This window comes from Lipotes vexillifer, unplaced genomic scaffold, assembly GCF_000442215.2.
Source record: "Lipotes vexillifer unplaced genomic scaffold, Lipotes_vexillifer_v1.1 scaffold4, whole genome shotgun sequence".
In the NCBI taxonomy this organism is placed as follows: domain Eukaryota; kingdom Metazoa; phylum Chordata; class Mammalia; order Artiodactyla; family Lipotidae; genus Lipotes; species Lipotes vexillifer.
In genome coordinates this window covers 6,985,462-6,998,077 of record NW_006785876.1, presented here as the reverse complement: position 1 = coordinate 6,998,077, position 12,616 = coordinate 6,985,462, and the positions used below count along the sequence as shown (strand labels likewise).

Sequence of the window (12,616 nt, the reverse complement as noted above, 5' to 3'; positions counted from 1 at the left end):
AAACAATGACAACATTTATTTTGCTCATGAACCTGCAGTTTGGCCAGGGCTTAGTGGGGATGACTCATTTTACTTCACTAGGTATCATTTGGGACAGCTCAAAGGCTGGGGGCTAGAATCATCTGAAATCTCACTCATTCATGTGTGTGGTGGTTGAGGGCCCCTGTCAACTGAGAACTTAGCTGGGGATCAGCCAGAACTCTACACAGTGCCTCTTCATGGGCTCTGGGCTTCCTCACAGCATGGTGGCTGGGTTCCAAGGGTAAGCATCCCAAATGAGAGAAAGGGCCAGGCAGAATCTGCATCACCTTTAATGATCTGGTCTCAGATCTCACACTGTGACATTCTTCTATTCATCTACGCTGCCACAAAGGTCCACCCAATTTCAAGAAAGAAAATACAGGCTTTTCCACTGGAGAGTATATGGGATTGAAAATAGTACTGTAGCCACTTTGGGAAAGTAAAATCTGCCACATCCAGCTGGTTGATATCAGGGCTGGAGTTTGAACCCAGGTCTGCACGGCTCTACACCAGGCCCTTTACTCTGTACTACTGAACTCTGTGAAGTCAAGGACACAAGCCTGCCTCTAGTGCAATGGAATTTAGTTTTTAAATGTTACACGTGGGGCCAGTGCAGCAAAAGAGTCAAACTTAGAGGCAGAGGATTTGGACCTTGGGACCTTCTAAGCCTTGGTGCAGGTTTTTGGTATGAATGAGAGCCATTCTGCCTTGCTAAGCATGATGGAGTCATTTGGAAGACATATCAGGGCAATCAAATTTCCATTTCTTGAGCCCTTACTGGGTTCCTAGGGTTTCATAAAATAAAGAACCAAAATAAAACAAGTCACCAAGTCACATCCATGCTAATGGAAGGCTTACCAACTAGGTGGTTGGAAGGACAGATCATTTGGTATCAAAAGAAATAATACGGAATAATGTCTGACTTACTAATAAGAAAACCTCACGTATCTAGTAACTCTAAAACTATCTAATAGAAATGAAGCAAATTCTAGAACAATACATAACACTAGAGTGAGAACACTAGGAAAGGAGAAGGAACTAGCAAGGAAGACTTAAAGCAAGAAGCCCTGCAGCATTTCAACATTTTTCTTTTTCTTTGTTCCCTTTCTTTCCTTTTCCTTTTTTTTAAGCTCCGGGTAAATAGCATGTTTATAGGTCTAAAAGCCAGAGTTCTTGCTGTCTTGGGGAGGATAATCATGTTCTTAGGAGTAGATGAATTCTCAAAAGGGTACAAAGTATGGCGGGGGAAGAGCAATTAGCTGAGAGGGCAAAGGTCAGGAAGGGGAGGATGTCAGTAAATGAACAGGAGAGTCACATGCAGGACTGGCTGCAACTGGTGGAGCGCACTGCAAAATGAAAACGAGGGATCCTTTGTTCAAAAATGATTAACAATTTCGAGACAGCAACAGCAGAGCATTAAGCCAAGTGTGAGGCCCTTCTGAGCTCAGGGTCTCGTGCATCCGCACAGATGGCATGTGTGTGAAGCCGGCCCCGGACACAGGAGAGGCACCAGGTGACAAGGCAGGCAGCAGTGGGCTGAGTTTTAAGAGGAAGAGATAATCAAAAGTTCTAGCTACCAGAGTCAAGTAAAGGTAAGTCAGAGAGGAAAGAAGGGAGAGAGGGAGGGAGGGAGGGAGGAAGGAAGGAAGGAAGGAAGGAAGGAAGGAAGGAAGGAAGGAAGGAAGGAAGGGAAATTGCTTAGTCCCAGAAAGTGACTGAAAGAGAATCGCTTTAGAAGAGGGTGTTAAGATAGAAGACTGGCAAGAATTTTAAGAGAGACACAGTAACCTATTCACATAGTTGGACATGAAAGGATAGGAAGGAAAACACGTAGGAGTGGAAAGAAGGGGCATGGTGTTAGGGTGTGGTGTTGGGCTGGAGAGGGCAGTTCTTTCCCGGAGGGTGTGTGAACAAACAGGGGGGTGAGTACAGACTCAGTGCAGAAAGCCATAAAGCTCAGCGTAGGTTGAAGGTCACTCCCGAGAGGCCCCAAGCACAGTAATGTTACGCAACACATTGAGTTGTAGGCAGCCTTGGCCCAAAAGCCACTATCAGACCAGGCTGGTAACTCACGGTCCAAGGTACCACTGGACCCTGCTCTCTTAGACACTTGAGCTGAGTAGCCTTCTGGGCATGGAGCCTATGAGGTCCTTTGGGAGGGGATATTTACATAACTATGTTCAGTTGTTTATAAAACCATCTGGCAAGCTGAGGTGTTGATGACGCATACTAAATGGATGGGTTACCTGTGTCAGGTAATATTTTTAAATTCATCTGGTGTGATGTTTAATTTTTATGTGTCAACCTGGCTAGGCTGTGGTGCCCAGATATTTGGTCAAATATCATGCTGACTGTTTCTAGGCAGGTGTTTATTTGGCTGAGATTCACATTTAAATTAGTAGCCTTTGAGGAAAGCAAGTGACCTTCTATCCTGTGTGTGAGCCCCATCCAGTCAGTTGAAGGTCTTAACAGAGAAACGACTGACAACGTCTGAGGAAGAGGGAATTCTGCCAGCAGGTTGCCTTTGGACTTGAACTGCGACTCTTCCCTGAGTCTCCAACTTGATGATATAGCCCATGAGATTTCAGATTCACCAAACCTCCACGATTGGGTGGAGACAATTCTCTCTCTCTCTCTCTCTCTCTCTCTCTCATTCTCTCTCTCTCTCTCTCTCTCTCTCTCTCTCTGTCTCTATCCACACACAAATCCTATTGGTTCTGTTTCTCTGGAGAACCCTGACGAATACACCTGAAATTCCTCATATGACATTATATAGGCAGCGTTCTGCATAGAGCTGATTCAGCCTTTATAATCAGCTTCAGATAAATGCTAAGAATCTCTGAAGCCTCAAATGTATACTTATTACCTGACTGCTTATTGAATGAAAAATGCCTGAGTGACCCCAGTGAGTTAAGCGTTATGTGACTCCTGAGAAAAAGAATGTTGTTTCTTCAAGGGTAGAACTCACCATCTTCAAGCGGACCACAGCCCGCCCCAAATCCCATCTCTGTTCATGGGGGGCTGACCAACCAAATTATTGGAACAGCAGATAATTTGGTATTAAAAAAATTAGTCATAGTAAGAAATATTATCTGACTTACATGAATAAGAGAAAGTGGGCAGATCCAAATATCGCTACTATGAAGAAAAATTTTCTCTTCCACGTGATATGAATCAATTTAGTGCTATAAAGATGAGTCATTTTATATCCAAAGAAAGTCCTCTTCCTGTGATCTTTATCACTTCAACACTCTTTCCATAAGAGAAAAACCAGCCTGGCATAGAGAAAAGCTAGGAATTGGGAATCAAGAATTGTATCCCTGGGAGTTCCCTGGTGGCCTAGTGGTTAGCATTTCGGGCTTTCACTGCCATGGCCCAGGCTCAGTCCCTGGTCGGGGAACTGAGATCCTATAAGCCACGGCACGGCATTGCAAACAAAAATTATATCCCAGATTCTGCCACGGGACCAGGCTGTGCCACCATGGGCAAAACGTCTAAACTTTCTAGGCCTATTTCCTTACCAGTAAAAAGAAAGAGCTGGACCATATCAACCTTGAGGTCAGTTCTAGTCCAACTGTTGTAGAATTTTTATCTGTAACTTGAAAATAATTTTTAATCACGTGAGTCTTCAAGGATAGTTTTCATGGACTAAAGTAACAAAAAGTTGAAATGTGACATAAATGGTGACTTAATTAACTTTCTGGAGAAAATTCAGGTTTCTTTCTTCTAGTACCTCAGTTAGGACTTAACCGTGTGAGATTTTTAAAGGAATCAGACAAATAGCCTAAAAATCTTGCATTTTGAAATATCTGACATCTAAGCATCTGTCGTAGTCTGGGTCCAATCAGGAGAGAGAAACCACACAGTGATTTTTAGCAGGAGTTTAACATAAAGCAATAGTTAACTATGATAAAAGAGTAACCATTACATATAAGGACAGTACATGGTACACTGGAGTTGAAGGAGAATAGGCAAGGGATAACAAACTTAGAAGGGTTTCAACTCTCACAGGGGAAGTGTGGTCAGCCCAGCAGAAAGTGTAGACGTTCACCGGTCTGGCAAGGCTAGAGCTGGTTTGGAGTCGCTGGGCAAGCAATAGCCACCCTCCAGTGCTCAGGACGGGAGCAGACGGTCAGCAATGGGGGCATAGGTGTGCACTGGGGTCCAGGTGCCGGCGGGAATGGGGGGCTTCAGGCCACACGGGGCTTGCGGAGTAAGTGGCAGATCTGTGTGGACACCCTGGCCACAGGCAGACTTTCGCAGGCTACATGGAGGCTTTGCCTCCAGCAGGATGAGGCTGCAGGGAACCGGAAGGATAACATTCTGGGCTGGGGCGGGGGCAGGCTCACTGCTGACCCCCCAGCCCATGCCAGAGGCAGCAGAAGAGCCCCTTCTTCCTGCAGGGTCCCTCCAGTCCTGTCTTCTGGGAAATCCTACCTTCGTGCTCACTTTAGAAATGCCGAGAGGAATTGCCACTGTTTCTCACCCAGCATTCATTGAAGGGTGCCTTCAGAGCTGGGAAACAATAAATTGGTAAGGGACACGACATCTATCAAGCTTAAATGTCATCTCTCCCCATTCTGCTATTCCTTTTTGGATCCTTTCTGAATAATTCTTCCCTCTTCTGGACCTTGGTGCCCTCAAATGATTTGGGGGCAATTATCAACTTCACTCTATTGTCTCTAGAGGAAGCTCTATGTACCTGGTCTGTTCATGGGGTATCTTATCCCAACAGGTCTCAAATGTTGTTCATGGACTCCTGGGTCCATGAGATCCTTTGGGGGGTTGCTGAGAGGTCACAACTATTTTCAAAGTTATCATTTTTCCCTGGGGTTGCTATTTTGTGGGTGAAATTTGCTGGCATTTTAGGGCAGATAGAGGCAGTGGTATAACGGAGGAGTCATGCATGGACAGAAAAAAAAAAAAAAAGCCAGTCTCGTTTGTGAATGATCTTGATTAAGCAGTAAAAATTATCTAACGTAATTAAATCTCAACTCACAAGTACATGTCTTTTAAACATTCTGGCAGATGAAATGGGAAATGCACATCCAGCTCTTTGGCCTCATTGCCAAGCACAGTGGCTGTCTCAGGAGAAGCACTCATGCGAATGAGCTGTGACCAGAAGTTTCTTTCGCAGAACAGTTTTTACCTGAAAGACAACCAGAAGAACTATGTTTTTTACTCCTTGGTATTTATTTGCCAGACATTTCCTGGGAAATCAAGGAAATGGGCTTTTGTCATTTCAAGACTAACAGCTGACAGTATTCATTGTCAATGATAAAAGACAAGCTTTCAAGAGAAAATGAGAATATTGGAAAACAGGTATTTGCCACCAGGATCTTGACAGCCTCTTTTTGCTTAAACTTTTCTGCTGAGCTTGGTGGCGATATTACTGAAGGAGATACTTTGCTACTGTATAAAGAGATGTATCACCATTTGGAAGATCTGTTTAACTCCGTGAAATGCTATTTTCCAAAAGATGAATTTGTGATGTGACAAAATCATTCATGGGTAAAAGACCCATTCAAAGTGTGAGATAGATGAATGGGTTTTAGTGGAACAGAAGAATTTCATTGATAGGGTTTCAAATTCCACTTATCAACTAAACTTTAAGAAACTACCGGGCTTCCCTGGTGGCACAGTGGTTGGGAGTCCGCCTGCCGATGCAGGGGACGCGGGTTCGTGCCCCGGTCCGGGAAGATCCCACATACCGCAGAGTGGCTGGACCTGTGGGCCGTGGCCGCTGGGCCTGCGTGTCCGGAGCCTGTGCTCCGCAGCGGGAGAGGCCACAGCAGTGAGAGGGCCCCGGACCGCAAAAAAAAAAAAAAAAAAGAAAAGAAAAGAAACTACCGCTTGTTGAGTTTAGGTGTGGTATAAAAGAAAAATACCCACAATTATCTGAAAAGGCTATTAAATTACTCCTCCCTTTTACAACTACATATCTGGGTAAAGGCCAGATTTTCTTCATATACCTCAACCAAGCAGCAAAAGACTGAATGCAGAAGCCAACTTCTGTTAAGTCATACTTTAAAGATTTTGTAAAAAGATCACAATTCCACTCTACTTACTAAATTTCTTTTTCTTAAAATATATGGTTTCTTTAATTAAAACGTTATTTATGTTAACATGTAATGTGTTTTAGTATTATATTTTAATGAATGAGTAAACAAATATTTGAAATATTTTTTAGTTTTAATTATAATACAGTAAATATCGATAGCTATAACCCACATGAACAGAAAGCTCTTTGGGATATTCTCACCAATCGTGAAAGGCATAAAAGGATTCTGAGACCAAAGAGTTTGAGAACCGCTGTCTTAAACTGCTTAATTTCATTAGGCACTTGAATTCACAACACTGAGGGAAGTTATAAGTGCAAAGACTGAGACTCAGGGTCACACGGTGAATCACAGGCAGAGGTGGGTCTAGAGCCGTGATCTCCTGCTCTAACGTCTTCTGCAACCCAAGCTTTTTTCTCAGGATGCTCTTCAAAGGGCCAACATCAAAATTTAGGGATACTCAAGCCACGAAAGTGGAGCAATATCACCCTCCCCTCAACATGTATCCATTCTAACAGGCACTGAATATCAACTCAGTTTCAGGTACCTGTGCTTGTTGCTGCTAAAGATAACGTGAATAAAACACAGTCGTGGTTTGGGGACAGCCAGGCTCACCATATGGGGGAGAGACTATGTGGAAGACAATATTTCAGAACGTATAATATGACTTAGCTGGCATACAGCATATAAAGTATAATCATACAACCTATATAATTACATCATGCTATTTCTATTATAGTATGTAATAGAAAAACGGCTAAGGACTTGAATAGATGTTTCTCCGAAGAAGACATACAAATGGCCAACAGGTATATGAAAAAATTCTCAATGTCACTAATCATGAGAGAAATGCAAATCAGAACCATGATGAGATCTCACCTCCCCCCCACCCCCGTCAAGGTAGCCATTCTGGAAAAAAACAAATGAGAACAAGTCTTGGTGAGGATATGGAGAAATTAGAACCCTTGCACACTGTTGGTGAAAATGCAAAGTGGTGCATCCACTATGGAAAACAGTATGGAGGGTCCTCAAAAAATAAAAAATAGAACTACCATATGATCCAGCAATCCAACTTCCGGGTAGTTAGCTAAAAATAATTGAAATTGGAATCTGGAAGAGATCTTAACACCCTTGTGTTCATTGTAGCACTATTTAAATAGCCAAGATATGAAAACAGCCTGAATGTCCACTGACAGATGAATGGATAAAGAAACTGTGGTATACACACACAGTGGAATATTATGCAGCCTTAAAAAAGAAGGGAATTCTAAAATATGCCACAACATGGGTGAATCTCGAGGACATTATGGTGAATGCATTAAGTCGATCAAAGAAAGACAAATACTGCATGATTCCAGTTATATAAAGTAACTAAAATAGCCAAAGTCATAGAATCAAAGAGTGGAAAGGTGGTTGCCAGGGGCAAGGGGAGGGGGGAGTGGGGAGTTACTAATAACGGGAATACAGTTTCATTTGAGCAAAGTGAGGAAACTCTAGAGAGCTGCTTACAGCAGTGGACCTACAGTCAACAATACTGCATTGTGCACCGAAACATTTTGTAAGAGGGTAGATCTCATGTTAAATGTTCCTAGCACAAGAAAAGGGAAGGAAAGGGAAGGGAAGGGGAAGCTTCAAGAGAGATGCAAAGACAGTAAGGGTGTAAATCATAAAATCCTCGCATATTATTTCTCTTCGTCTTTTGGCAATTTTTGTCTACTAGGTCTAGAATCATAATATAAGACAATAGTGGAAATGTGGGGAGCTGTGACAACCACCAGCCTGTACACCCCCGCAGAGCTGTGGCACATGGACTGAAGGCTGGGATGCATCACGCACATCCAGCACCCGCACCTCCTGCTCTGTGACCTTGTGTGAACGTGCTACCTGTCTGGGCTGGGCCCTCAGGGTGGAGTCTGTGCATGGCAGTTAAGAGCTCAGGATCTGGAGCCAGATCGCCTGGGTTCATTCCAGGGACCCTCAGACCAGTGATTTCCCCTCTCTGTAATTTCCCCTCAGCTTCCACATCTGTAAAATGGTGACACTATCTCACTACACAGGTTTCGCATGAGCAATAAATGCGTTAATAATATACGTAAAGCACTTCGAACAGTGCCTGACTATATAGACATTCGTTGGTATTACTAACATTATTATATGAATTTCTGGTCCAGCTAATAAGAATTCCAATAATTCAGTAGTACCTCCTTCAATCCCCTTATGACCACCTCCATCCCCGGAGGTAAAACAGATGAGAGTGTGTGGACCGTGGCTTTCGTTTTTCTTTTTTAATTCTCCACTTGTCACTTAACACCATAACCGGCCCTGGGGAAAAGTTCCTTTGTCAGGATGTCTTAAAGGACCAGGAACCTGTCAGATGAGTGCTTCTTGGGAAAGAAAGTCTTAGGAAACTGATGTCATCAACTCAAGTTTTGCAACGAGTTATTATTAAATTCATAGTCGCCTGTCTGAGTGTGGCTTTATCAGTAACTTTAGCCCTGTGGGCAGGGGTGGCGCCCGCCCTCTTGCCCTCCACCTTTCTGATTTTCTATAACCTAGCCGTAGTGTCTGAAACACTCAGGGTGGGTCTGTCTCCAGCACTAAGGAAAGTGAGAACTGAATCAGGATGGGGCTCTGGGTGGAGTTAAGAGAGAGGTAAAATAACTGTAATTTCATAGCAATTACCTACAAGCAATACCGTCAAAGGCGCCAGTTTTCCATTATAAACCTGAGCCTCTGCTGGGAGCGATGGGCCAGGTAGAAATAAGGACACAAACCTGCCTTCCCATCCGAGCCCCACAGCAAACAAACCTTGAGGGGAAAAATAATGTGATGAGCTTGGAGGGTAGTTTTTTTCTCCTTCTCTTTCAGAAAAAGAAAATCTTAGTAAGCCCCCATTCCAGGATGTTGGTTGGATTGCTGGCAGCTTTGCAAGCAAGGCTGGCGGGCCTTCCCTCTTTGAACCCTCCCTGTTAGTGGAGCCTGGTCCTGATGCCACCACGGTTTCCAGGGGAGCCAACAGCAAACTAGAATGAATGGGTGATTTCTCCCTCCAAGTACCATTTTGGGGCCAATAAAGCACTCACTGGAAAAAAAATTACACAGAGATCAGTTCCCCAGACTTCTTGTTCGTATGTTTCCGAAAGTATTCTTTATAAAATTCACATCTCTGCAGCCTACTCAGAGGTAAAGAGAGACCTGCCTTTCCGACAAAAAAAAAAAAATCTGCTGTTTTGAGGAGGGTACTGAGAAGGGGAAATGTGGGGAGCAGAAGTGTGCAGGTCCTCAGTAATGCTATCTGTCATGGTTTCCTATGTGTTCCCATCTCATCCCCCAGCCCACCCCACAAGAGGCCATAAGCTCCTGAGTAAATGCAGTTTTGAATCCCCTGTGTAATTTCTTCCAGTGCCTTGTACATGGTCAATACGTATTCGTTGAGCAAAAGGATAATTTAACAAATGAATGGTTTATTGACACTAGGTCAAGTAGTAGTCAGAACCTAGTGGGACATTGATTAACGTCTTGAGCCTGCTGACAAGATAGAAAGACGTAGGGTCAAAATCTGAGGGTCTGTACTCATGACGTCTTCACGGAGTAAGGACCAAAGGGTAGAAAAACCGCAGAGGAACATACTTTGGCGAGGTATAACCAAAGAAAAGCATTTCTTTGGTTAGAACCGGTTTAGAACTGTCCTCAGAATGGACTGATTTGAGAGATATACATTGCCGGTGAGTGGAGATATTCAAGCATAGACAAGATGATTACTCAAGAGTACAGAAGTTGGTCCAACATCATTTGTGTTAGACTATGTGATGCTGAAGGTCTCTCTCTTTTTTTTTTTTTTGGCGGTACGCGGGCCTCTCACTGCTGTGGCCTCTCCCGTGGCGGAGCACAGGCTCCGGACGCGCAGGCTTAGCAGCCATGGCTCACGGGCCCAGCTGCTCCACGACATGTGGGATCTTCCCGGACCGGGGCACGAACCCGTGTCCCCTGCATCGGCAGGCGGACTCTCAACCACTGTGCCACCAGGGAAGCCCTGAAGGTCTCTTTTTACCCTGAGATGCAAGGGTTCAGTGGTTTCAGAAAGTTATGACTCTCCATAATCACCATACTGGAAACTCACATTCAGTTCTGCACGTGTTTATCGAGCCCTTACCCTGTGCCAGGTGTCACCTTGCATAAACATTAGGAAGACAAGGATAAATCTTAGAGGGCAACTTTAAAGTAAGGCTGGGGCATGGACTTTCGGTTCTGCTCAGACTGGTGTCTGGCTGTTACAATCCTATATTCCTTCTTGCTGGCGTGCACAAGCTAACTCAGGACTCTGGTGCTCTTCTTTCTAGGCTGGAATCGATGGGGAAAGCATTGGCAACTGTCCCTTCTCTCAGCGCCTCTTTATGATCCTCTGGCTGAAAGGAGTTGTGTTCAATGTCACCACTGTGGATCTGAAAAGGTAAAGGATGATACATTCATGAGCAATATGTTTCTCTGCAGGAAGAGAGAATCTTCCATGAGGGAGGGCGAAAACCTCAAGGCTCCCAGCAACCTCCTGCTCACATCTTGCTGGCCAGAGCCCTAGAGCCCTGGTTACAGGGGAGGCTGCAAAAGCAAGCAACACCCTTGGAACAGAGCAAGTCCCGACTAGCAGGAAGAAGGTGGGAATGGACAATGGGTATCTCGACTGAGAGTGTCTGGCACATAGATGGGCGCAGCATCCAAAAATCTGGGAGGGAGCCATTCTGGTCCTACTCTTGCCCCCAACCTAGGGGACCCCAGCCAGATTTCAGGTGTGAGAGGTTGAGTTTCCAAGGAGCTGGGATCCAGACTATTTCTCCCACAATGTTCCCATCTTTAGAACTCCTTAGTGTGAGAGCTCTGGTTTAGAGACTGGGATGGAGAGTTACTAGTGTTCTGCTTTTAAAGTGCAGTTTTAATGGCTGTTGAAAATACGGGCATTGTTCACCATCACAAGCCACACTGTTTCCATCTTTCTTCTCTTTCCTCTCCCCCGCCTGTCCTTTAAATGCGGACTGGCTAAGGCTCACTCCCTGGGTCTTTATCACCTGCCACAGCTTTCCCCCAGTGAGCTTAGCATACTCTCCCTGTCACCTTTATGTCAGTTATTCCATACCCAGAGCCCTGCTCTCTTCTAGATATTTCCACTTGCATTTTCTGTTATCACTTTAAAATCTGTGTGTCCAAAATTGTACCTTCATTTTCCCTTTGAATTGGGGGTCCCCTCCTGAATTCCTTTGTTCTTCCATTTTTCTAGGCACTGAAACGTTTCCAGCTTCCTTCTCTTGCCATCCCCATTGTCCATCAGTCGCCAAGCCCAGGGCATTCTCTCACCGTGCTGTCTCTTACTTCCAGGCTCTCTTGTCCATTCCCAAAGCCCACACAAGGTGTGGGTCCCACCACTGGCAGCTGGACTGTTTCTCTGTTCTTCAAACTGGTCTTCATCCTTCTGGTTTCTCTCTGTCTCTCTCTGATCCATCCTTTATATTATCATAAGGATATTCTTCCTAAAATAATCCTTTAATCATGTGGCTCTCCCTACTCAGAAAACCTCCTGACATTTCCCATTGCCTGCAGCATAAATGCATCTGCAGCCCTCCTTTGTCTTTGCCTTGGTTCTTCCCAACATTATCTCCCAGGACCCATCTTCCTCTGGCAGGCTGGACCACCTTCTGCTGCCCTTGTCCCTCTGGCCTCCAGCCGTTGCCTGGGATGCTTCCTCTGTCTCACAGAGGCTTTCTGTTTTTCCTGAATGGAGAGATGGTGCCCAGCCCCCAGAAGCAACCCCCTCCCCTGGGAAGCTTCCCCCTCCCATCCTACCACTCTCAGGCAAATCTATCACTCAGCCTCCCTCCAGACTCACCCAGCATCTATGGTCCATTTTGCATCTCACCAATTTACGATATCTACAATCCCGATGCTTTACAACTAGCGCATGCTTTCCCATAAAAAAATCGCATAAAGTGTAACCCTGTGAAGGAGATCTTATTTCTTCGTTCTATATGAGGAAACCAAGACAGACACATTTAAATGACTTGTCCAAGGTGCCCACCTGGAATTGGAGGGGCTGCCGCTAAAAACCCGATCTTCTTGGTTCAAATGACACGTTCTTCAGGACACATCAGTTATGAAGTTTGTCTTGTCATTCGCATCAGACCTTCAATTCCTCAAGGGCGAGTCGAGATCATGTTTTAAGTTTCTTTGTATCTGCCATAGCAGCCAATTCATTCATTCGGGGCCCTGACTAATTTCTGTCAAATGAACGAAAACACACACGAAATGCAGATATTGTCTGTGACAGCTACAGAGAGCAGACTTTCCTACAGTTGGAAAGATTGGCTTCCTTCAGTGGAGAATAGGAGGTCTTTGGAGTATCATCTGTGAAAGTAGACTCGTATTTGTCTGGGGATCAGAATGGGAGAGGGAACCATCCCAGCATTCCTTAGATCCTTACAAGGCTCTTTCCTAGCTGTTATCACATCCGATCCTGCCAACGCCCTTTGAAGTGGGCCGGGCAAGTATCA

At 44.8% G+C, this 12,616-nt stretch overlaps 1 protein-coding gene across 1 annotated transcript in view; it reads left to right on the top strand.

The window, feature by feature from the left end:
* Window positions 1-12,616, top strand: part of CLIC5 (CLIC family member 5) — a 104,370-nt gene that overhangs the window by 45,105 nt on the left and 46,649 nt on the right. The window contains exon 2 of the mRNA XM_007458308.1: window positions 10,421-10,530. Coding sequence (XP_007458370.1) covers window positions 10,421-10,530 — 110 coding nt within the window. The remainder of the gene's footprint in view (window positions 1-10,420; window positions 10,531-12,616) is intronic.